This window comes from Siphateles boraxobius, unplaced genomic scaffold (genome assembly GCF_051911475.1).
Source record: "Siphateles boraxobius isolate OS27281-9 unplaced genomic scaffold, OSU_SipBor_1 53, whole genome shotgun sequence".
Taxonomy (NCBI): Eukaryota; Metazoa; Chordata; class Actinopteri; order Cypriniformes; family Leuciscidae; genus Siphateles; species Siphateles boraxobius.
The window spans coordinates 3,369,013-3,394,328 of NW_027509175.1; the positions used below are offsets into that span (position 1 = coordinate 3,369,013).

The following is a 25,316-nucleotide window of genomic DNA, read 5'->3' on the forward strand; positions in this document are numbered from 1 at the left end:
GAAAAACACGGCCGCTGTAGGCCAGCTAAGTTCGAGTGGCTGTCAGGCATTTCAAGATGAAACATTTTTGCTGCGGCGCCCAGGGAGCAATTGGGGGTTAGGTAACTTGCTCAAGGGCACCTCAGTTGTGGGTAATGAGAGTGGAAGAGAGCACTGTTCATTCACTCCCCCACCTACATTTTCTGAAACCCTTGACCTTTGGGTTACAGGTCTGACTCTCTAACCATTAGGCCACAACTGCCTAATGTAGCAATTAACAAATGAGAAGCGCTAAAAAAATGTTTTTATATTTTGAGACAAAGGTCTTGTTAATTATTTTAAGTTTTGTTCAAGGTAAATAAAGCAACAGTTTTTCAATAACAGAAGAATATGTAAAAGTATGGTATTTGGGGTAAAAGGCGCCCCTGCTGTTGGGGCTAAAGGCACAATAATTAACATAATAATAAATAGCTGTCTGACTCTTCCATTTGTTTACATGACGTGGTAAGATGCAGATGATATATATCATCATATTTCATCATATTTATGATGAAACCATCATATTTTAAAATATTATATTAATAATTTCATATAATCTAATATTATTTATTGTTACTATTGTAAAGCTATATTACATTATTATGGGATCTCATTCAATGCTTTCAGAATCTTTACTTTAATAATTGTGTTTGTAAAAAAAAAAAAAATATATATATATATATATATATATATATATATATATATATATATATATATATATATATATATATTATCATACTTTAATGACAGTATATTTATTGAGCAAAAATTAATTATTTTATTTATTTATTTATTTTTTAAACAATAAATTCAGCAAAGTTTGTACCAAGTAAACATCTTATTTTAGATAAAGTATCAATAATTTGTGCCTTTGCCCCATGCTTTTTCCCACCTTGCCACCTCATACATTTATAAAGTTTTTTAAACAAAATGATTTTTACTTTCATACAAAATCTGTTGCTTCATCAATGTTCAATACAAACATTTTTTTTTGTCTGCAATAATACACTATGGGAGTAGTGAAAAACATATTTTTCTAAAGGTGTGCCTTTATAGCCCCGTTGTATCCTATATATGAGTATTTCTAGGGTAGCTGGACTTCAGCTGAACTCTGAGTAGCTTGTATCTTGGCAAACTGCAGTTTCAAAACCTTTTCCCCTACACTGGCACCCTTGAAGTCAGGTTGATGTCACCAGGCATAATGTCAGATACATCAAAAGATGATGGACCGTGCTTCATCCCTTCTGGGTTTCTGGAGTGTTCTTGTGATGATAATGTTCATAGCTTCTAAATCCAAGCGTAGTTGGACTCTTTATCAGATTAGAACATGGATTCTCCAGTTCCTCCCACACTCTCTGTCTCTGTGATTGTGTGGAGACATTCAGGCAAACGCAATCATACACACGCGCACAGTTGGAGGGGCTATGATATGTTTGTCCAATTAGCCTGGCAACAAAGGATCATTACCTTGACACAGCAGTGTATTAGAAGCTGATTAAAAGAAGATGTCAGTTCCTATGCTGAGCATAATGCGTGGGACCGATACAGATCTTGCTCTCTCAGCAGGCTTGTCCTTTCTTACCCACGCTGCCCGTCATGATCACCCTTTCATGTTTGTTTTGTTCTTTCTCTCTTTGTCTTTCTCTCTTTGTCTTTTGCTCTTTTTATTCCCTTTGTTACTTTCTGCAGGAGATGTGTTTATAATAATGCAGCCGTCTTTGTGTTGAAACTCTTGCTGTGTGGCACTCACAGTCTCTGTGGGTAAAGGGTTTGACAATCGCTTAAGCCAAAAAGACCACTGAGCTCTTATAGCAATGATCTATTAATCAGGCCTCCACAATATACTCAGTTTTTTACTAACTAACCAACTAAAACTAAAAAATGTATATCAACCCACTTATTCATCCATCCATCCATCCATAACATGCATCTATCCATTAATTTGTCAATTATTCACCCACCATCCATCCATCCATCTGTCCATTATTCACCCACCAGTTCCAGAGGTGTCAAGTACAGGTTCAGAAAGTAAAATTCCTTCTCAGTATTTGGTTCCAATCACCTGGATTTGCTAATTAGCACAGTTTTTCAGCCAGGAGATAGAACTAATTAGTGAAATCAGCTGGCTGAGTTAATGGGTGGAATAAACATATGGCAGGACTTTTACTTTCTGACCCCTGGGATTGACACCTCTGACCAGTTAATCCATCCATCCATCCATCCATCCATCCATCCATCCATCCATCCATCCATCCATCCATCCATCCATCCATCCATCCATCCATCTGTCCATTATTCACCCACCAGTTCATCCATCATTACATGTAGCCAGCCATCCATCCATCCATCCATCCGTCCGTCCGTCCGTCCGTCCATTATTCACCCACCAGTTCATTCATCATTACATGCAGCCATCCTTCCTTAACATGTGTCTGTTAGTCCATCCATCCATCCATTATTCACCCATCATTTCATCTGTGCATCATCCACCCATCCATCCATCTGTCCTTAAAATGCATTGTCTTTTAGCATTGTTACGAAATTTTAAATGTTTATATATGAGTCACAATTTAGGGGCCAAGGTCAAAAAAATAAGCTTGACCACTAAAACTAAGGTTGTATTTTTACCCCTGGTTGAAAACCCAGGATTCGGACAGTTGTTAATATTACACCCATGTGTTTTTGAGAAAGATCCTTAAACTGAGTATTCTGAGAGGGTTGTCCTTGCAATTGGTGAACTTTAAGTGGCTTTTTAAATCTGGTCAAATAGTGCGTAAACTACCCTAATTTAGAAGTCTGACTGTGGCTCTGCTGAAGCTCCGCCTCACAGGGGTCTTTAGCTAATCATAGACCAATCAGTGTTATTATTTAGTCATTTGTGCAAGGCCACCACATCGATCCATTCACAACAAGGACTTACATTATAGCACCTCCCAATAGGGTGATGGGGAGGTGACTGTGTGTGTATGATTGGGGACACAACTGCTGGTTTGCATTATTTTCCGCTGTTCTGCAACATTAATTTTTAAAAGCAGCATCCAGCAAAGGTTGTTTAAATCGAATAATACATTGATCCAGAGTACACCCGTGCCTTGCAAGGCATAGTTAAATATACAGAGTGAAAATAAATAAAGTCTTGACCTTGTAATAGGTTATTATTGTTATTGAAATTCCAAAGTCAACTCAACGTTTCATTAAAATTCAATAAAGACCTTTATTAGTATTTCAAAGCAACGTTTGTAACCCCCAGGCGTTATTTATATTTTGTGGGTTTTTTTTTTGCTCATGTTGGCAGACATTCAATTTGCAGCTGCATTTTTCTTCTACTAGCAATGAACAGCGCTGTGAGCTGTGGTAACTGTCAGTGGAGACTGAGCTACAGTAACTTAGCTCAATAATACCAATTCATATTTTTATATTATATATCATAGTATAAAATATAATTATATATTTTATACTTACATTATTTTTTTTATATTATAACAGAATGCCATACCAATAACTTAGCGCAATAATGCCAATTAATATTTGTATAGTTTTATATTATATATTATAGTATAAATTATTATTATATATTTTATTTTATACTTAAATTTATATTATGAGAACATAGTATGCCATAACTGAAACCTAATCTGCTCAAGTGTTCTCTATGCTGGCCCTTTTATATGGTATCAGCTAATCGAATCCCCACTAAAGGTTTAAATGGCAGTGTATTGCCATGAATCAGCCGGCTGACAGCATACTGAAGTGATGAGTGTATGTCTGTTAACATGATGTTGATTGTTCACACTGAAATGGTTGATTCACACTTGTGCTGTATTTAAAAATTACTCTGGATGAGTATGCATTTATGTCTGCAAAGCTGATGAAGAGGTTGATGAATGATCCATTGGGAATATAGTTTGTTTTATGAACTGAAATACAGGCACCTGCATGTGACAGGAGAAATAATGAACACAAATACCACGTTAGCTTCTTATTCAACACACTTGATATTATAGGAAATTCCACTTTTCCTTTTTGCCCTTGTGTCACAGAGATGTTTGGTCTTAACAATATCAGTCCAGCATGATTGGTAGAAACCGCTCAGTTGATCGTGAAGTGCTGAAATTGAAAATGTTATTGAGAGAGCAGGAACTCAGATTGTGTCGAGGAAGTTGATGGTAACAAACCACTGTCATGCCAGTTGAAGCAGAAATGCAAGCTGTAATGGTACTAAAATATCAAGTTAAAGGCCTTAAGGCCTCACTGACACTGTTGTCACTCCTTGAATCTCCTAAAGTGGTCACTGATTGAAAGAATGTCAAGTTATTGAGCTGGCCCAGACTATCACCAAGAAAACCCCTTTTTTACTGTGATGATCTCAGTGCTCGGTACAGTGCTGGATCTGCATACTTTTTAAAGTAACTTAAAAACAGGCTATTTAAAAAATAAATCAACAGCAGTATGTAAATAACATGCTATTTGTGAATAAAATCATTGCATTTCAGACAGACTGAGAAACTAGCTGAGTATATCTCTCAGCTGAAGATGCATTGAAACATGCATTGGCCGCTTATTGTTGAACGGTTTGTAATAATAGATTGCTGCAGGGATGACGTCAAAACCCAGAAGACTAATTCGCTAGTGGTTCACTCGAGATTGCCCTATGGGTTTTTATAATGGGGTTTTTCAATTTGTGAGTAAAATATGATCTGTGGTAAACATAACTTTGCGATGCTTAGATGTATTGTTCAACCATGTAAACTGCACATACTCATACCCTAAATGTTCAGCTTTAAATTTCATGTTTTGATATGGGTGTGTGTAATTTACATTGTGGATCAAAATGCGTCAAAAAAATGCATCAAAAAGTATTGTCAACTTTTTTTACTAATGTAAAAACCCCCTTGTTAAAACCCATAGGAAAATCTTGAGGGAACCACTGGCGAATAATTTTTTCAGGTTTTGCCGTTATCCCTACAGCACACTATGGAGCTGTTAAGTTGTGATACTTTATTGTAGACAGCTGATTTGAGGACATTATCACTAATGTTATTGGTTCCTGGTTTGAGGTCAGCAGGTTTAGTGATTCAGTTTGCTAAGAACCGCCTTGTCTTTGGTGGAAATTGTGTACCATTTCAGATGTCGTGCATGATCCAATCCCACCACAGAATCCTGTAAACCTTGTTAAAAAAATGAAGTGTGTTATTATGATATCTTATTCTAGTGAATCAATTGGGCTTTTTGTTTTTAACAAAGCCTTTGTTTGCTAATCAAAAGCAAACTGAAAAAAAGAGAAAAAGGAACATACTTAATCTGTACATACTTACATTAAGTAAAATAATGTATAATGCACGGGTTTTCAAAGTCAAAGACAGAGTGCCTCCCTTTTGACACAACATACACAGTGGCGCCTCCGCACCCCCCAATAATTACACATTTTCAAAAGCGATCAGTGCGCCGAGAGCATCAATAATAACGGACTCTTTTCTCCTGTGCCTAATGTACGATTCCTGGATTTTACTGCAAAGTCTTTACCTTGAGTACAGTCATCTTCCGTCAAAACTTTACTAGCGGGACACTGGTTTGCTTTATTCATCCAAGAGATGTAGTTTGCGTATCATATGCTTATGCAGCAGTTGAGTGATTTGAGCCGCCGTTCAGTCTGTATTTCACAGTACGATGAAAAATGGCTTGAAGTGCTCCGAAACAATCATAGAATAGGAGAGAGCTCGTGCTTTGATGAATAGCATCTTTAAAGAAATCGTCTGAATTTTCTCTGCATTAGGGCTGTTTAGGACCGACTGTTTGAATGCATTTGTTTACCGGAATGTAGTAAAATATTATTAGCCTACAATTTAAATTAGTGCAAGTAGGAATGTACATACTGTCACGGTCCTGGATTCTTATTGTGATGTTCTGTTGTGTTTCCCTTAGTTCCTGTTTCCCTGCTCTGTTTAGTTTTGTTTCCTTGGTTTCTGATTATGTCCCAGTTGGTTTCTATGGTTAATTATTATCGTGTGTTTCTTATTTAGTTCATTGTTATCCCCTGTATATATACTTCCTGTTCAGTTTAGTCATTTGTCATTTATGGTCTATTGTAATGTGTGTTTTAACAATCTCCTGTGCTTATAATAAAAGACTGTAGTATTTCTCGTTCATACGTTTGCTTACTACACCAAACTATTACACATGCAATACATTTCTTGACATTTCTAATCAGGCACTGAACAGAATACCTGTTTTGCAGTTTATCGAACCAAATGCTTTTTTTAAAATTGGGAATTTCAATGTTTTATTTTTTCTCTTTCTCTGAAAATTGGAAAATCTTGTAAAAATAAGTTAAGGAAGAAAAATAAAAAAAACACCCAATCATTGGCTTCAGGTGTTCGTTGTTCTCGTTAAACTCTTGTTTTACAGCAGTGCCATGGTCTACTTTCCCAAAGAATAACAGGTTAACAGAGTCCATCTTTTCGGCTTTAAGTTTACCTGAAATTGTGCCGGAACAGGACTTGAAGTTCCCTATCTTCTGGCAGTGCTTTCATATTCAGTAATTATAGTGTTCTATGTGATAATTGTGACACAATGGTTTTAGAGCCAACCATGAAATCAGCTTCTCTAGTAATGGACTAATTAACGTTGTCCAAGAACACAATAATGTACCCTACTCTTGAGAGATGAAAAGAACAGGTTAAAAGCAGGGAGGTCAAAACAGATAAAAAGGTATAATCATTTGAAAAGTAGCCAATTTTTAGTTTTATTTTTTAAATATGTTGAATCATAAAAAAAACAACATATTTTATCTATCACCAATGTCCAGTCTTTTTAAAAATATGAAAAATATGGACTGGTGTCTGATGTCATTATTGTAGTTATGACATTTGGTAAGCTGGAAAACAGCCCTGGAGCTCCTTTTTGTGCAACCCAAATTGAATAGAGAAACCAACCTTTGAGAGATGTTTAAATCCACATGCTGCCACATCTGAGTATTTACAATCATTTATTAATGCAGAGACGTGGAAGCAAACTGGTACATTTTTGCACAACAGTGTGCTAGAGCACAGTCAAAACCAGACAGTGAGCAAACTGAACTGAAGACACTATATACAGAGTGAAATAATGAACAAAACAAGGATCAGGTGTGTGAAATCAATTAAACGATGAGTAAGCATGACGGCAAACGAAAACATAATTGGTTACCATGACAACCAATGAAACAGAAAGTAAATACAAGAAACATTTAAAAATAAACGTAGGGTACATTTACAGGACAACGATAAGCAAAAGATGGGAAAGTTTCTCCTTTTATGTTTTTCGCGTACAGGCGACAACGTTGTCAAAACAATCACCATTCACTCTGATCCTTGAAAAAGACTAAAAGCGCTGTATAATGCATGTCAGGCAAATAATTGCCGATGTCACTGAAGAAGACTTGACAAGTAATGCGCATGCACATGATGTCACCGTTTTCACAAATTCACATTTTTGTTGTTTACATGGGGACAATGTTTTAAAAACTTTCAGACCCCCAACATGGCGATGTCATCTACATGAATGGCCAAAACACATAAAACGTTTTCTTTTTTTATTTGAAAATGGTGTGTTGTGTAAACGGCATCTAAAAGTCCATGAAAATGAAACACCAGTGGTTCACAGGGAGACAGTATGTCTCTTAGCTTGTGTTATCATTCAGTGAACGTGATTTCACCAAGTACCACATGTTCCTGGATCAACATCGTTGTTGATCCTGGATCAACTTTCCAATTAAACAATCAGATTTGAGGGATAAATTTACAGTTTATGTCAAGTTTAGGCTTAGAACCAAGGTGAAGTACTTAAACATCAGTGTCATTCACCTATCATTGCCCTCTGATTTTAGGGAAAAGTTATGGGTAGGGTTGGGTTTAGGGGTAGGGATTGGGTAAGGACTTCATTTTGGGACAGGAATGTTGATCCAGGATCAACAAAATATGTTGATCAAGGACCATGTCTTACTTGGCAAAATCACGGTGACCGTTATCATTCAGATGCTGATGTTTTGCCTTGAACTCAGGATATTTACAGGTGAAAAATACTTGATTCAGAAAACAATCCTCGAAACGTAAATATCTTAAACAATGATATATTTGCATGCATATCACAAACTCTGTCTCTCTCTTTTTCTCTGTCCCTCAGGATGGCATGGGAAATCTCCGCGTAACCAAAGAGGGCATCAGATTAGAGGGAGTGTCGGAGTTCCTTCTTCCACTTTATGTGAAAGAGATCAAATCCAGACGGGTAAGAATTTAGTTTTCTATACCTGTGCAATAGGCAAATCATGGTGTACACTTTAAAAAAAAAATATTTGTTATATTGAATGAGTATTATCTCAGTTCTGTAATTCAAATAAGTGGCACTTCATTATATACACGGGTAGTGGCTGATTAAAAATTCTGATGGTACTTCAAATGATATTCACTACCATGGTACCATGTCACAGTAATACCATAGTACATCTTTTTTAGTTGGTGTCAGCATACTAAGTGATTAGGGTAGTGGGTTTTGGCTTTGGACGAGGATTTTGCTTCTGTTCTCTTCACAGGTGCAGTAGGTCACATTAAAAGAGCTGGAGCTGAATCCAAGTTAAGCAGTTCAAACAACCTGCTGAACTTTGCCTGCTAAATCCCTCAGTGAAGCTATTTCACTCGGTGCTGCCATTTAGCGAGTGAATTTACTGGTTGTCGTCTTTTCAGCCTGTAGCACAGGTTCAGCTCATTATTCATCATTCAGCTTTATGTTACACTTGATGTAACAAGGGCTATTATTTATGATTAAATTGATGATTTAAATCCTTTAAAATGATTTAGTTCATTTAAAATGTTTTATTTTAATTTATCTGACCTACCACTTCTCACATTTTCCTTTCATGTTGTGTTTATGTATATATATATATATATATATATATATATATATATAAATATGTTTGTATATATATGTATATATATATATGTTTGACTAAATGTAGACAAGTTATTTGTGGCTTGCTTGATTTTGCATTTTTGCTTCCTATTTACAGTTTGTCAAGGTATAAGTTACAAAAATTAAGAACATTAATACAACATCTACACTCTTCATCAAATGCCGACACACCCACCGTGCTGACAGGGCATGTAAATTGGGAGGGTTTCAGACATTACTGGTCTGTCATTCCAGGCACCAGCTGTGATGCTGGAGTGAGCGTAGTAGGGATCCTAGCTTGAACTCTTGATATATGTGAAAGGACAAAGTGTAGATCACTAAGATGAATAGGGCAAGCACACCAGCACACATTTTTTGTCAAGCACACATACAGAGAAGTACACAGGGTCGGGTGCTTCCCCAAACTCCTGCTGTACGCATGCATCATGTTCTGGTTCATTTGTATTAGGCCTCTGTTGACCTTTAGCACCCAATTGTAAACACAATGTTGTTGATTTATTTCTCTCCTTCTCTTTCGCTCTCTTTCTCGTTGTGTCTTACTCTTTAACTCACTGTGGCTGTTGTCACTGCAACATTCATAATCTATCTATCTATCTATCTATCTATCTATCTATCTATCTATCTATCTATCTATCTATCTATCTATCTATCTATCTATCTATCTATCTATCTATCTATCTATCTATCTGTCTGTCTGTCTGTCTGTCTGTCTGTCTGTCTGTCTGTCTGTCTGTCTGTCTATCTATCTATCTATCTATCTATCTATCTATCTATCTATTTATGTCTGTCTGTCTGTCTGTCTGTCTGTCTTTTAATACTTTAAAGAAAATTTATTTTGTCATTTTTTTGTCAACAAATATTAAAGCATGAATTTCCTCTAATTGCAATAAAATATTCAATTATTAACTTAACATATTTCATTTTACTCTGACTAGAATTGCATTGTTTTATGTATTTACTTATCCTATATTTATTTCAACATTATACAAACATAGTGTTGTTATACATTAGTTGTTATTCACGTCATGTTGAGCAGAGGCAAATTGTAATATTGCTTTTATGTTCTGCATTTACGTGATTAATCACATATTTATAGGATGCGTTCGGGTGAGTTAATTAACCCGCTTGCTGTGTTTCAGTTTACTGGCGTTCATTCACTGTTTCGCTTCAGCTCGTGCAGCTCAAGCAGGTCAATCCCTGTCACACTGAATGAAATGATCTGAAACAAGCATAATCTTTCCCAAAAAGTGCATTATTAATATTCTGTGCTGTTATGTTCAATATCCTTGAATTTAGGGTGTACATTTTCCATCTCATCTTCATAACAAAATGACAAAATCAAGAAGCCATTTTTTGACAAACACTTTTCGACCACAACCTTTCTTCTTTCTTCTTTTTTTTCAGCCATCCAGCTGCTTTGTGTAGCAAATCAGCTTTATGAAAATATTAATAATCAATAATAACTGGTTATAATTGACTATGAATATTTGGATCAGTTAATATAATTTACTTAATGTAGTAAAATTATTTTTTACTTCAACCCACCTGTTTGTCCCGTGGACACTCAGCGTTAATTGTTTATTAATTCTAAGAAATATTAATTTCCGGGGAAGGGAAATGTCTTTCTTACTGTACAGTACTATTAAGAGCATGTAGTCACAATCTAGATCGTAAGGTAAACTTCGTATGCATGCAGAGAATCAGAACCAAATACATGCACAAGTTTTATTAATAAAAACACTAAAACATAACTAACAAACAAACAAATACACATTCATTCATGCATTCAAAGGGAGATGGTTAAAGTGACAGAATTAAACCGGAGGTAGGAAATGGAACTATGGAAAAGATCCATTTAACCCTTCGGAGTCTTGGGCTATTTTGGCCGGTTTTGAGTACTTTTTATTTTTTATTTTTTTTGCGACATAAACAAATGTTTACCATACCAATGTTTGGTATAATTTTTTTCAGCACAACATCACCTATATGACCAGACAATTAGTTTTTCACTTTGATGTACTGTATCAACATACTGGACCCAAAATCACACAAAAAACACAAAATCCGAATAGAAAAATTATAGCTTTTCTACTACAAAAAACACAAACATGCTCAATGACGCATTTTGAAAGGTTTAAAATGTAAACACAAGTTGTAAATGTCAACATATACAGGTACAATTCAGATATAATCAAGCTATATACAAAAAAAATATGATTTACACAAAAAAGAGGGTGTAGCCATAGGCTTTTTTCTTTCTTTTTAGCTTAGCCACTTTTTATTATACAGAGAGCTATATTTAAGGCCTTGCATTCCCAGAGAATGAGGGTTACCAAATAGTGCAAATACAACATAAAAATGTAAAATTGAGATAAAATCAAACTATATACAGCAAAAAGCAGGTGTGGCAATAGGCGTTTTTTCTTTTCTTTTTTGCTTAGAAACTCTACAAAACACTTCATGTACAATTACACAGATAGCTACATTACAGGGCTTTCATTCCTTGAGTAAGAGGGGTTCCTAAATAGTGCAAATATACCATACAAAAGGTAAAATTAACACAAAATCAAACTATAGCCTACATACAGCTATTTACAACAAATATCAGGTGTTTTTTTTTGTTTTTGTTTTTTGTTCCTCAAAATAGTTTATCTAAATCTACTCCTAAATTACTCCTAAACTACCTAAACTATCTACAGTACTCCTAAACTACTCTCAAAATCTACTCAAACTCTTCCAAAAACTAGCAAAAATATCTCTCTCTATATATAACGTATATATGTCTCTCTTTGTCTACTCCGTAAATCCTCTGCCTTTCAATTTCGCTTCTTAGCTCAGTTGGCTCCTCCTCCATTCCCTAAAATGTGCAGCCTGAAGAGCAGAGTCAGTAGATTCACACATTTTTCTCCATTTTGTTTTATGACAAAAACCGACAAAGTTATTAGAATAAATGCAACGCCTGTCGCATCCCATCTTGCGTTCTTTTACAAACGCGTCAATATTTTTTTATATAAAGTTTAAATGATCGTATCTCCGTTTTTACTTGGTCTATCAACACAAAACAAAAAGTAAAATAGAACTTCAAGCCAGCACTTTCGACAGAAGTGGACGGCAGCGCTCAACGTGACTTTGTTTTTATGCTTCGACGTTTTAAACTGGTCACGTAACTTGATCACGCCGGCGTGATCAGCGACCCCGAAGAGTTAACTATGAAAAGAACCATCAGTTTATCATTTTCATCTCACCTCATGTAAAGTATACTTTCAATTTGCCTTTTTGCAGTGGACACAATTCTTGAAGTTGTTGAAAATTGAAGTTGTTGATGATTCCGTGAGTGTCAAATGTTGAAGTTGCAATCGTTTTCTTCTGAGTTGGATTGAAGAAGATTTGATGAACTTGCGTGGTTAGTTCGACTCTGTTCTCGTGGCCGGAGTGCAGCTTGTGGCCTGTCGGCCCTGGGGCTGAGAGAACATGCAGAGCAGATGGTGGGAGTTGAGAGGGACTTCTTCTGCGTTGAATGAAGACGTTTTGTCCAACTCCTGAGGTTGTCCTTAATTTTGTCGTGCTTGAGAGAGTCCTCTCTCTCCTGAATGAGCACATGGCTGGTTTGGTCAAGGCCAGGGGCCCTGAGGCCTGCTTAGGCCCCTCAGGACAGCACAACACCCTGAACGTTCTTAGAAGCCAAGAGAGCAAATGTTGGGTGTAGATGCAATATAAAGCCTGAGAAAGGTGCCTACTCTCAGGGTTGGCTCGGCCAATAAGAAAGGTGGAAGTTCCAAGTGGGAGAATTTGGTTTATGGCTCTTTGTTTCAAGGATTCTCATTTGCATGTGCACGCTGGAGGGGTGGTAGCCGATGAAGAAACTATGAAAGATTCTTGTAATAATAATATGTTGTTGTTATCGGCATATCATGTATAAAGTCATTTCGATCTTCAAAGTACCAAGTTATAGAGACCAAATAACAACATAAAAGGAAAATCATGAGATGGGAAAATTAGATACATGTTTATACTTTTCTCAAGTGGTTATATATTTAGAATATATAGGATTAACAGGGTTTTATTTCTCCTTCTCAGAAGAGTGAAGTATCTCAGGAGTTCCGGGGTCGTAAAAATTCTTATCAATGTAACCGGACACTGAGTTCTGCCAGTGGTAATAGCTTAATTGTGATGTTAGTTTCGGGGAAAGTTACACAGATCTTTGTTGGGAAAGTGAGTTTGCCGGACTATTCATTAAATATAATGAATAATTTGTGTGTGTGATTGGTCCAGACGCTACATTTGGCTTTTCAGCCTAGGCTATCCCATGTTATGGAACATTATACAAAACATGGGTTAACATTTATGGTAGTCCTTTCAACAGATGTGATAATTGGCGCACTAGTAAAATTGAAATTAATAGAGGCATAGCAGTCTCTATAGTTTAGTCTTTACGATACACTGTGCAGAAACAATGGCCGCTGAGTCTGTTTGGAGTGCACATTCATTAATATTGCTAAATCCCTTTATCACTGCTCAGATAAACTTATAAAGAAGCCTTGTCCCTGAGCCAATAAATCAAAGTGCCTAATGTGTTAGCCCCAGTGATTAGCATTGAAAAACACAAACAAAGAGCAGGCTTTCTGCTAGCTCGCTGATGGCACTCCTGATTTGCCTCAGTAATCACCAGCGCACATCAAAGCCTGTTGAGGGCCCTTCGCATTTCCCCTCAGCACCCCACAGAGAACACACCTTCGCAAATCCCAACACTCCCTCGCAGCGACATGGCGGCCATTTTGGATCATTTGCCTCAGATGACTGTGAGGGTGCGACATTGCAAATTATAATTAATCCACAAAGTGTAGAAAGCCAGAAGCTAGGATTCGGGGGATGCGGCATGGTGGTCTTAGTCTTGGAGGAGAGCCTTGAGCTGTAAAGCTGAATACTGCATACAAGCTGTTTTAGCGTCTCCTACAAAGAGGGATTGTGCCATAGCCTGAATTGACACCCTGCTTCTAAGGGCCACCAATGATATGTGACACAGGCACTCATGAAAGAGTGGCCAAAAAAGGAAACGTATAAAAGGAAAGGTGCTTGAGAAGGATGAATAAAGATTCACAACATGAGGGGCAGCAGGAGAAGTGACAGTATATCCACCAGTAAAAAAGAGGCTTGCAACATGAAAGTAAAAAAAAAAAAAAAAATTGTGACATTGATGGGCTGACAAACTGACAAATAACCTGCACTATCATTTGAATTTGAATCAGACTTTATTTAGAATTGTATTTCAGAATTGTAAATAGGGGCCAAGCACCAAATCTGCGTAGGCACCTATTGTATATTGGTGTGTCTTCAGCTCCCTAGGTCTAGTATCCATATATTGTATACACAAATGGGACATCATCCTTGTTGTACAACGTCACTAATGTAATTTATGAACAACTGAATAACAGATCTTTTTCGGACTTTTTTTAATGTTATTTAAAGTACATTATGATAAATACTTTTATTGTAATATATACATGCAGCAATTCAGTCGTAAATTAATTATAAATGTTAGCTAGATTATGTTACCTGTATGTCGATCTATAGTTATGCTGAAATATAATTAAATACAATATTTAACAAACATTTTTTTTACATTTATCGCGTGTAATTATGTGCGGTCAGTTGGCTCAAGTGATTTATGTTTCGCACTTCAGTAATTACGGTGAGGGAAGAACATAGTGAGCATCGATGCATTGTGGGCCTTTTTAGGGAGCAAACTTTTCAGTGAACTGGATGGATTTTGCAATTGAGACACCCCTTAAAATGGCAGACTCACTGATCCCCTTAAAATGGCAGACTCACTGATCAGTGCCCTGACAGTAGGGATTCACAGAGACTGTTAGTTTTCTTCTTCTTCTGCTCTTGAAGTAGCCTAGAAATCTAGACGCACCCTAGCGGCAGCAAATGTAATTTGCCAGGGTCGTCTAGTAGCTCTCCGTTGGCTTGCGAGCTGGAAAAAACAAACATTGTGTATAGAGTCGGTGGACAGGCTTAACATAATGACGGCAGAGTTGTGACGGTTCCGCGTAAATTCCCTGCTAATTGAAAACAAATGGTAGATGGCTGCTGCTGCTGCTGCTGGCGAACAGCGGTCTTTCAAATCAGCTTTGGACGCGACTCTGGAAGACTTGGAGTTAAGCGTTTCTTTGAGAAAAGAACAAAGAATGGCACTGAAGTCCGTCACTCTGACTACGCCACCTTCTTCGTTGCTCTGGTTGGTTGTAGCGCTATCCTATTGCGTGCAGAGGGAATTTGAAAGACAACCGTTTATCCCGCCCTTCGGATTGATCCCTGCCAATGGTGTGTTCCCAGACCTAACATCTTAATGTGGGTCTGGCTTGTCAGGCTACTCTTGAAGAGGACAGTTGTAAAATTTGGCACAGGGGACCGTCTGAACAATAACCACAGCAAATTTGGAGTCTTTAACTTGATGCTTCTAGTGCCACCAATTGTCCAAACTAGAAGGGCTTTCCTCTGATTCATCGATTCAAGCTGATTTGATTGCACCCTATGATGTCCTTTTTGTCGTGCAAATCCTATTTTTTTGTGACATGGGAAGACTGACATGTAATAATAGTCATATGCATCCCTTTATAAACACATAGGGGATAAGTTATACTGTGGGTTATGGGTCTCAAAGTGTCCTTATGATCTATTTTGATTATTTGGGTTAAGTAGTGTTCCTGGATGGCCATGTAATGATGAAATTGCATTCACCATATGGCAAATTAAAAGTTTTAAAATATTTTGGGCCCTGTCCTGAATTGCCTACTGGAAATTAGTGAGACTTCTCTGTAAAGTTTGTGTCCAACATTTCTGTGAAGCCTGCATTGATGGCTTCACAAATATGCAGTCTGTTATCCAACATTTCAAGTGGCATTACTGTACATTATCAGAGTGGGGACTGAAATATTCTGAGGAACTTATACTATACCGTTGAAAAGTTTGGGGTTTGTACGATTTTTAATATTTTTGAAAGTCTCTTATCTGACCAGGCTGTTTTTATTTGATCAAATATACCGTAAAAACAATACTATTGTGAAATACTATTACATTTTCAAGTAACTGTTTTTTTTTTTAATTATATTATATTTTAAAATATTATTTATTCCTTTGATGGCAAATATTAATTTTCAGCAGCCATTACTACATTCTTCGGTGTCACATGATCCTTAAAAAATCATTCATGCTTTAAATGTTGCTCATGATTCATTGCTCTGTATATGTTGCTCAACATTTATATGTATATGTATATATATATATATATATATATATATATATATATATATATATATATATATATATATATATATATATATTATCATTATCGAAGTTGAAAACGGTTCTTAATATTGTGGAAACTTAACAAATTTTTTTTCAGGGTTCGCTGAATAGGAAGTTGTAAGAAACAGCATTTTTTTGAAATATCAATTTTTAGATTATGCAGGTCTATTGTCACTTTTGATTAATGCCATGCATCCTTGGATATATAAAAGTATGGAAGCCCGTTTCCGCCACAGTTGAGTAAAAAATATAAATCTGTAAGTCATAATAATGATAAACTTTCTCATAATTATGACTTATTATCTCATTATATTGAGAAAGCTTCTCATAATAATGACTCTGTATCTCATTATAATGAGAAAGTTTCTCGTAATTATGACTTAGTATCTCTTAATAATGAGAAACTTTCACATAATAATGACTTAAGTATCTCATAATAATGAGATATTTTCTCATAATAATGAGAAATTTTCTCATAATAATGACTTAACATCTCATAATAATGAGAAACTTTCTCGTAATAATGACTTAGCATCTCGTAATAATGAGAAACTTTCTCGAAAGAATGACTTAACATCTCGTAATAATGAGAAACTTTCTCGAAATAATGACTTAACATCTCGTAATAATGAGAAACTTTCTCGTAATAATGACTTAACATCTCGTAATAATGAGAAACTTTCTCGTAATAATGACTTTTTTTCCTGCACTTCTACGCATGCGCAAAGCAGTGGAGCCGATGGGTGTGCCACGCTAGCGACATCCGCTGGTCAAAACCGTGCAAATGCATCACAGCAAACATGGCACGATCTGCAAACCAGTTGTTTTCATTAAAGTCAGTGTGAACTAAGAAGTGCAATCTGTAGTATCATAAAATAACATCAATTAAAAATCATCCGTATCTTCCATACTTTTCCTTGCCCACGAAAAGATGTGAAAGTGGAATGCAGAAGCAGGACGGTTTCCATCGTAACGAAGGACGCCTGCTTGTGCACACCTATGGAAATTGTGTTATGTGAACTTACAAAACTATCAGACCAAAGTTGGATTATTACATTTATTCGTTAAGTTTAAGTGTAACATCTTCATAAAATATATGGGTATATTTTTTAATATATCACATATTTTGCGGATGCGTCTAGGATATTTGATGTGCAGGTTCATCTGAAGATATCAAAACGGTATCAATTAAGATGTTTATGACTTTGGGGACATTTACACATAAGTGGGCTGTGGGTAGTGGAATGGAGAAAACGCAAGGTCTTGAGACGTGTTTTTAAAAGCTGAACTTCTTTTCAATTGAGCGCCGTGTTTTTAGAACACTGAACCCTTCTGTGTTGCTGCTTGTTCATACACAAAAATACACAAAAGAAAATTACAAATGTATAAAAGACTATCTAGTATGGAAGCCCGTCTTATATAGTGATAATTTATCACTAATGTTATTCACAGCAGAGCGTGCCATATTTGCTGTGATGCATTTACACGGCTTTGACCTATGGAAGCCCATTCCCGCCACATAAGAAAAAAAATTGAGCATTCTAAGTCATAATTATGACATAAAAAGACAAATTCATGACTTAATAAATCGAAATTATGACTTTAAAAGTCATAAGTATGAGATAAAAAGTCATAAGTATGAGATAAAAAGTTGAAATTTTGACATGCCAAATCAAAATTATGAGATTAAAAAAATCGAAATTATGACTTTAAAAATCGAAATTATGACTTTCCGACTGGCACCCTCATTGTTCTGACGCGACCCGACACATGATGAAATATGAACAGGTTAAGGAGTATTTCCAGTGGCGGTTCTAGACCATTTCAACTGGGGGGGCCAAGCTGGGGCCAGTTGAACTGTTAGAGGGGCCAGATTTAGACTGCACTGCAGGCATTAACAGGCAAAATACCATGTTTATTATCATTCAACAATGTATTTGCATTTCCATTATATTTTTACATTTGCAATACATATTCAGTATCAGTCACAGTAACTGTAATTGACATGATGTCCTTCTTTCCCTTCATTTTGGTGAGAACTAGAGCAAAAGCAATGGGGACCAAGAAGCTTATTAATTCATTTACTGAAAATAACTGCTAGGTAACTACGTCTAACCGCTTACAGGGTTCCTGCAGACTTTTTAAAGTCAAATTTTAAACTTTTTAAGACCTGAAGGAATCAAAATTAATACCGTATGGGGTCTGCAATATTGACAAAAATATATCTTAATATTTTCAACGTTTTGTTGATAATAATTAGATGATATTTTACTGATTGTGTTTTTGTGCTGGTGCCATGGCTGGTTTAGGCCTGTTGTCGACAGCTGACTCACAAAGACATTCATATTTTTCATATTCTATGCAGTGGTCAGTTCACAGCATCGACAGAAATACCTTTTTTTAATTAAGGGGCAATATTTGCCACCTTAAATTGATTTCCAAGGGGCATTTTCACCTATATATGGACATACTTTCTAAACTTATTTAGAGTTATGCATCACCTTTATGTCAAATACTAACATTCAAATTATACAGTAATTTTACAGTACCACTGTTACCAGTCAAATTAATTAATTCAATCAAAATCCATCTTTGCAGTGCAGAGGTGAAATACTCCTTAATCTGTTCATAATTCATCATGTGTCGGGTCGCATCAGAACAATGAGGGTGCCAGTTGGAAAGTCATAATTTCGATTTTTAAAGTCATAATTTCGATTTTTTTTATCTCATAATTTCGATTTGGCATGTCAAAATTTCGACTTTTTATCTCATACTTATGACTTTTAAATCATACTTTTGATTTAGTAAGTCATTATCTCGATTTAGTAAGTCATAATTTTGAGGTAGTATGTCAAAATTTTGACTTTGTATCTCATACTTATGACTTTTAAAGTCATAATTTCGATTTACTAAGTCATAAATTTGACTTTTTATGTCAGAATTATGACTTAAGAATGCTCGATTTTTTTCTTATGTGGCGGGAATGGGCTTCCATAGAAACGGGCTTCCATACAAAAGTAATAATTTCTTTCAAAAATAAAGTTGTACTGACAGCAAACTTTTGAACGTTAATACATCTAATCCTGTTTTATATTTAACCATGCATTTCATCACCTACAGTTTTGTTTAGATTGCAAAATCCATTTAGTTCATGAGCTGAAATTATTATGCTGATACATGCAAAGCTGTTTCCTTGTTTTTTCCTTGTTTTCAGGACAGGATACAGGATATATGCAGCAAGATCTCTTGCCATAAAGTCACACTCTGCAGTGCTAATTTAAGGATGTCTTTTCAGCATATATCCCACTGTGCTTTAGATAAAAAGCTGAGTTAGTCAGGTTACAGTGGGAATGTCATTGCCTAGGACAAGATAGTTCATTAAAGGCCTGATGTGTGTATGTGTGCGTGCGTGCGTGTGTGTGTGTGTGTGTGTGTGTGTGTGTGTGTGTGTGTGTGTGTGTGTGTTTAAATGTTCATGCAAATGAAACCAAGGTCTCACACATGTTTTATAGGTGTCCCTCTCAAGTTATGTGTTTACGTCACTATAGGCACACAAGACAAGTGTTTATTTTTGCCTCCCAACCTTCTGTCTCTTGTGAATGTTGCACAACCATTCTCTCCAGGTGCTCCCTCTTTCATGTGCACCATCTATCATTTCCTCTTTCTCTCTCGTTCGTTCTCTATGGTACTCCCTTGTGGCCTTGTTGCTTGAATGCTTGTTTTGGGAGTTGCTAAAACGAGACAAAAGTTTCCTGTTGTAGGCATTATTTCCACATTCTGTATGATGTAGGAAGAATATGATATGTTCTCTTGTTCTCCTCCCCTTAGTAATATCCGCTTTTATTCCATCCTTAAACAAATGTTGAGACAAGAAAAAAAAAGTCAAAATGATCCTCTAGGAATGGTTGAAATGATTGTAAATCCCTCCTCAGGAGTCTAAACACCATCCACATGCACACAGGCTAGAGTTTCTCACCTTTTTTTTACTGATCATTGGAGAATGAGATAAATAGAAAATGTGACAAATGAACAAGAGAGACCTAACGTGCCCACGAGAGTCTGCAAGTATAATAGGTACACTACCATTCAAAAGTATTTTTTAAAAGAAATTCGTACTTCTATTCAGCAATAACTAATTGATCAAAAGTCACAGTAAAGACATGTATTATTGTTCAACCTTCTATTCATCAAATATTCCTGAAAAGAAAAAAATGTAACACGGTAACCACAAAAATGTTAAGCTGCACAACCGTTTTCAACATTAATGATAGTAATGTTTCTTGAGCAGCAAATCAGCCTATTTTAATGAGTTCTGAAGAATCACGTGACACTGAAGCCTGGAGCAATTGATTATAAAAAATAAAATAAAAAATCAGCTTTTCCATCACAGGAATAAATTAAATTGTAAAATATATTAAATAGAAATCAGGTATTTAACCCTACAAAGTGAAGTCCAAAAAGAGGCATCAGCAAATTAACTGATTGCTATATATTGCTTTTTAGGACACAAATAATGTAATTTCATGATTAAAAAAAACAAAAAAACATGACTTTTATTTTAGATTTTAATGTTTGTATCCCCAGGATACGTCGCCCCGTTGGGGGTATACATATATTGAGAAGAAAAAAAAAGTGCTTGTTTGACAATGCTTGTTACAACATTTTAGCCCATTTTTTTATTCTCTCATATCTTAAACTAAACATTATTTAAAAAAAAAATGCTGTTGAACAATAAGTATAATGGCTATTTAGAAATATTTAATGATTGCATAAATCAATTGTAAGATGGGGGATCGTCCTGGTTGCGTATGCAACCCACCGTTCCCTGAAGGAGGGAACGGAGGACGTAGTCGACGTCGACTGAATTGGGATCTCGCTAGAGAGCCTGTCTTCTTCGAGTACTATTGAACGAGCCAATGTAATTCATGCACACACACATTCATGATTCGCATCACACACTCCGCCCCCGCGGCGCGGGTATAAATACGGAAGTGGATGCACGCACTAGTTGCTTTTTCGCTGAGGAGCCGAGAGTAACCCGGGGTCAGCGGTGGTCCAGCGGTAGTGGCAAGGGGACTACGTCCTCCGTTCCCTCCTTCAGGGAACGGTGGGTTGCATACGCAACCAGGACGTTCCCTTTCAGTCGATAACGTCGGACGTAGTCGACGTCGACTGAATTGGGATCACCCTTTGAACACGCCACTAACGCTGCCACCTTCCAGTGCCTAAACCAAAGCCTCCTGATGCCCCCGCAAATTTAAGGCGGGGAAGGACAGGGCTTAGGCCAGGGAAGTCACTGCTGTTCCTACAGGACCACTGGGAAAGCGTTCCCCGTACATTGGAAGGAAGGGACGCTGCGGAAGCCACGTCCAACCCAGAGGGAGGTAACGTGGAAAATACACATATGAACTGGGCGGAAACCGGGCAGTCTAACATATGGAATGACACTGGGGTGGCTCCAGCCTAAGACGGGGGGAGACACACCGGACAGTGACGGCAGAGAGACTCTGCCGAGGGAAGACACGGGCTCACCGCAGGGAGCCATATCGTGGAAGAATACACATATGGGGTCGCCGAAGGGACCGCAACATATGGACCCAGCCTAACACAGGTTCCACACTGCTTACGAGTGGTAGGCCTAACACCAGACGTTCCGCACGTCCGACGTCGGAGGGGTGTGGAGGAACTCAACAGGGTTCAATTTTAAGGGAACTCAACTGGAGTAGAAAGGCGCACGTATCCAGTCCATAGGAGGGGAATGGCGCAGCAAGCCGACACTTGAACCGGGCTCACGGTGAAACTGGCTTCATGAGAAGGGAGCCCACGGGAAGCAGCGGTTCAACTAGGTGTCGTCCAGCCCCCACCTCTAGAATCTGTTTTAGCAAAGCATATCGTCAACGCCCAGGCGGAGCACTTTACACTCATCATAGAGGAGCTCAACACCTAAGTGGACATGTTGCATCTCGGATCTTTACCGAAATGAAGGCAAGCACTAAGTGCAACTTTGCATGGAAACAGCCTTCCCTCTCTGCTGAATTCCAACAGATATTTGTAGAGCTGGTCTGAGGTCTATGACTTGCATTCTGTACACGTCCAAGCGAACGGACAGAGAAGCCAGGGCTGGATCTGCCTCCTCCAGGGCAGCGCTTGCAGGCTCACCACCTGCTCCTATTACGGGAGAGGTAGGAACCTTGGGCACAATCCGAGCCGGGGTCTCAGCTTGTGAGAGTTAGCCGGCCCAGACTCCAGGCACAATACGTTGACCGAAAGCGAGCAAGTCCCTACCCTCTAGTAGAGACCACGCGAGCAGGAGAACTGATATAACAGATTTTTTAACTCACTGCCTGCAGTGGCTCAGGGGCGGTCTCTGCAGTGCAGTCGCACCAGGGACAAGGCCCAAGAGGATAAAGAGGGACACAAGGATTTACAAGACCTTGCTCCTCAGGAACCTGACGATCAGAACGTGCTTCTGCATACTTCTGCAACACGATGAGCGTCGTTTAAACACCGAGGCAACATCATTTTGAGGGTGAAGGAAAACAGCCTATTGCAAACCATTTTGCAGGAAAGAGAGCACTGAAGTGATCGAAAGCTTTCAGGATCTCCTCTGGAGAGAAGACGCACTCAACGACTAGGTTCCACTTCTAAAGGCGTAAGCACGCTACCCAATTCTAGGGGGTGCTCGCAGAAGTGATGGTAACTATCACATGTTCTTGTGATAGCCACCTGAACCTCCGCGTTCAGATGTAAGACCGCCCGGAATCTCCGGGGGCAGAACGCGTGTGCCATCGTGCCCCGTCCCCGAAAGAGTTTTCAGGGGAAGTCAGGAAGCTGTTGATGGGAACCAGGTCTAGTTGGGCCAATAAGGGGCAACTATGAAGACCTGTTCCTCTCCTGACTTGGCACGTAGGTGCAAGCGACGGGCGCAAAAGACAGGAGCATTGCTCAACACAACATGTGAAGATCACTGGGCTTCAGGAGCATTTTCTGCTCAGCACTTGGGTGTGACAAGTTCACTGAGCTTCAGGAGCATTCCTGCTCAACACCTGAGTGTGATAAACTCACCGAGCTTCAGGAGCATTTCTGCTCAACACTTGAGTGCGAAGAACTTCACTGAGCGACAGGAGCATTTCTGCTCAGCACTTGAGTGTGACAAGTTCACTGAGCTTCAGGAGCATTCCTGCTCAACACCTGAGTGTGATAAACTCACTGAGCTTCAGGAGCATTTCTGCTCAACACTTGAGTGCGAAGAACTTCACTGAGCACCAGGAGCATTTCTGCTCAGCACTGCGTGTGACGAATTCACTGAGCTACATGTGATGAACTCACTGAGCTACAGGAGCATTGCTGCTCAACACCTGAGTGCGATGAACTTCACTGAGTTTCAGGAGCAATTCTGCTCAACCTGAAGAGTGATGATTTCACTGACTTGAGCAGGCGCAAGGCGACCATGAGTCGCAGTCACTTTTAGAAGGCTCACTGGGGTTAAACGCATTTCTGGGCCCCTGAGGCAGCTGAGACCCAGTGTTTGTCCAAGGGTAGTCCGCTCGGTTTACACAAACACTGGCGGAAAAATGAAACCGGGGGGGGGGGGGGGGGGGGATGGAGTCTCCACTTGCCCTGGCTATAACTGTCGTGAGGCTCGATGGCGGCACGATTGAGTAAGTGGGAGGAGTGGAACAAGGCGCCCTCAGAAGCGTCTGACTCCAAGGAGGAGGTGACGGGTGAGTTGTGACATGCAGGCTTTTTGGAAGCTTGCGCAACGGTCGCAATGTCTAACAACTCGAGGCACGAATGCCCGTGTAGTCAGGGGTCGCCCAGGCCCCCGTTAAAACACGCCCCTTGTACATGGCCCCTCTGTTGAAGAGGGTTTGGCAGCAGACCGGGATGAACTATAGTCACACAGGGTGAGCTGCTCTGCCACTGTCACCTCGGGACTCGATCATGAAGCTAGCGCTGAAGCTGTCACATATGGAGGAAGCCAATGGCTGCAACTACCATATACCCCAGGAGCCTCTGAAAGTTCTTCCAGTGGGACCCTTTCTCACTTCAAACACCAGCTGAACACATTCTCATTGGAGAAACGAGTCCATCTCCAAAACTGAAAAAGAGATACTAAGCCCGTGGGCGAGATTACTCTCTTCCAGTTGACCTGAAGACCCAACGGGCTCTGGAACACAGGACACTGTACTGTTACTCCACCCTTACACGCAACCCACAGGATGGCCTGCGGTGCGGAAGGTAGAGATCTGTTTTTAAGCACATGTCTTTCAGGTCGGAGCTGCAGACCAATCTTGGGCCAAGATGGTCACGACCCACCACCTAGTAGCACGAAGAACGAGTTTACAACTGGCCTTCGTACCGGCTGGAGGAGCGGCTATATCAAATCCTTCGCCAGCAGGATAAGATAAGCACGCACAAGTCAGGAGCACTGCTCAACGCTCGGTGTGATGAATATCACTGAATTTTCAGGAGCACGTCTGCTCAACACCTAATGTGATGACTATCACTGACTTGAGCGGGGTAGCCGAGCCTGAGGTGGGGCAGCAAAGTAGAGAGAGTGGTGTTAGTGTGCTGTGCAACACTTACCTGTCCCCACAAGCGGCAGGGGGCGCGTGAGAAGGCGGATGACCGGGTCCTCGAACGCACCAAGCTGCCTGCTGACGACCAAGGGGGAGCTGAGGGGTGTAAGGCTATACAGGGTCACACCCGCCAGACTGGCCCTCTTGAGACCCAGGAACAGATGAAATTGCTCTCTCTTTGAAGTGTGGGTACCGCTTGCTCCGCTTTTTTTATTTTTTATTTTTTTTAGGGAGCCAGCGGCGGAACAGACACACACACAAACAAAGGCTCCACCCGGCCCTCACCCGGGGGGAGGGAGTGATCGTGCCACTCCAAGAGCATCTCATCCATTCCTGGGCGGCCCGCTCCGGAATGCTTTCGCTGTCGCTTGCCACCTGGCTTGGCAGCGCCTGGAGCGGGCTGGGCATCCCTACTGCGGCCGGCTCCATGCTGAGGCCTGGGTGGAGGCTGCTGCGGAGGGC

The 25,316-nt window shown here is 39.0% G+C and overlaps 1 protein-coding gene across 1 annotated transcript in view; it reads left to right on the forward strand.

The window, feature by feature from the left end:
* sgcz (sarcoglycan zeta) overlaps positions 1-25,316 on the forward strand; it is a 218,742-nt gene that overhangs the window by 86,148 nt on the left and 107,278 nt on the right. Inside the window, exon 3 of the mRNA XM_077205055.1 lies at positions 8,179-8,280. Coding sequence (XP_077061170.1) covers positions 8,179-8,280 — 102 coding nt within the window. The remainder of the gene's footprint in view (positions 1-8,178; positions 8,281-25,316) is intronic.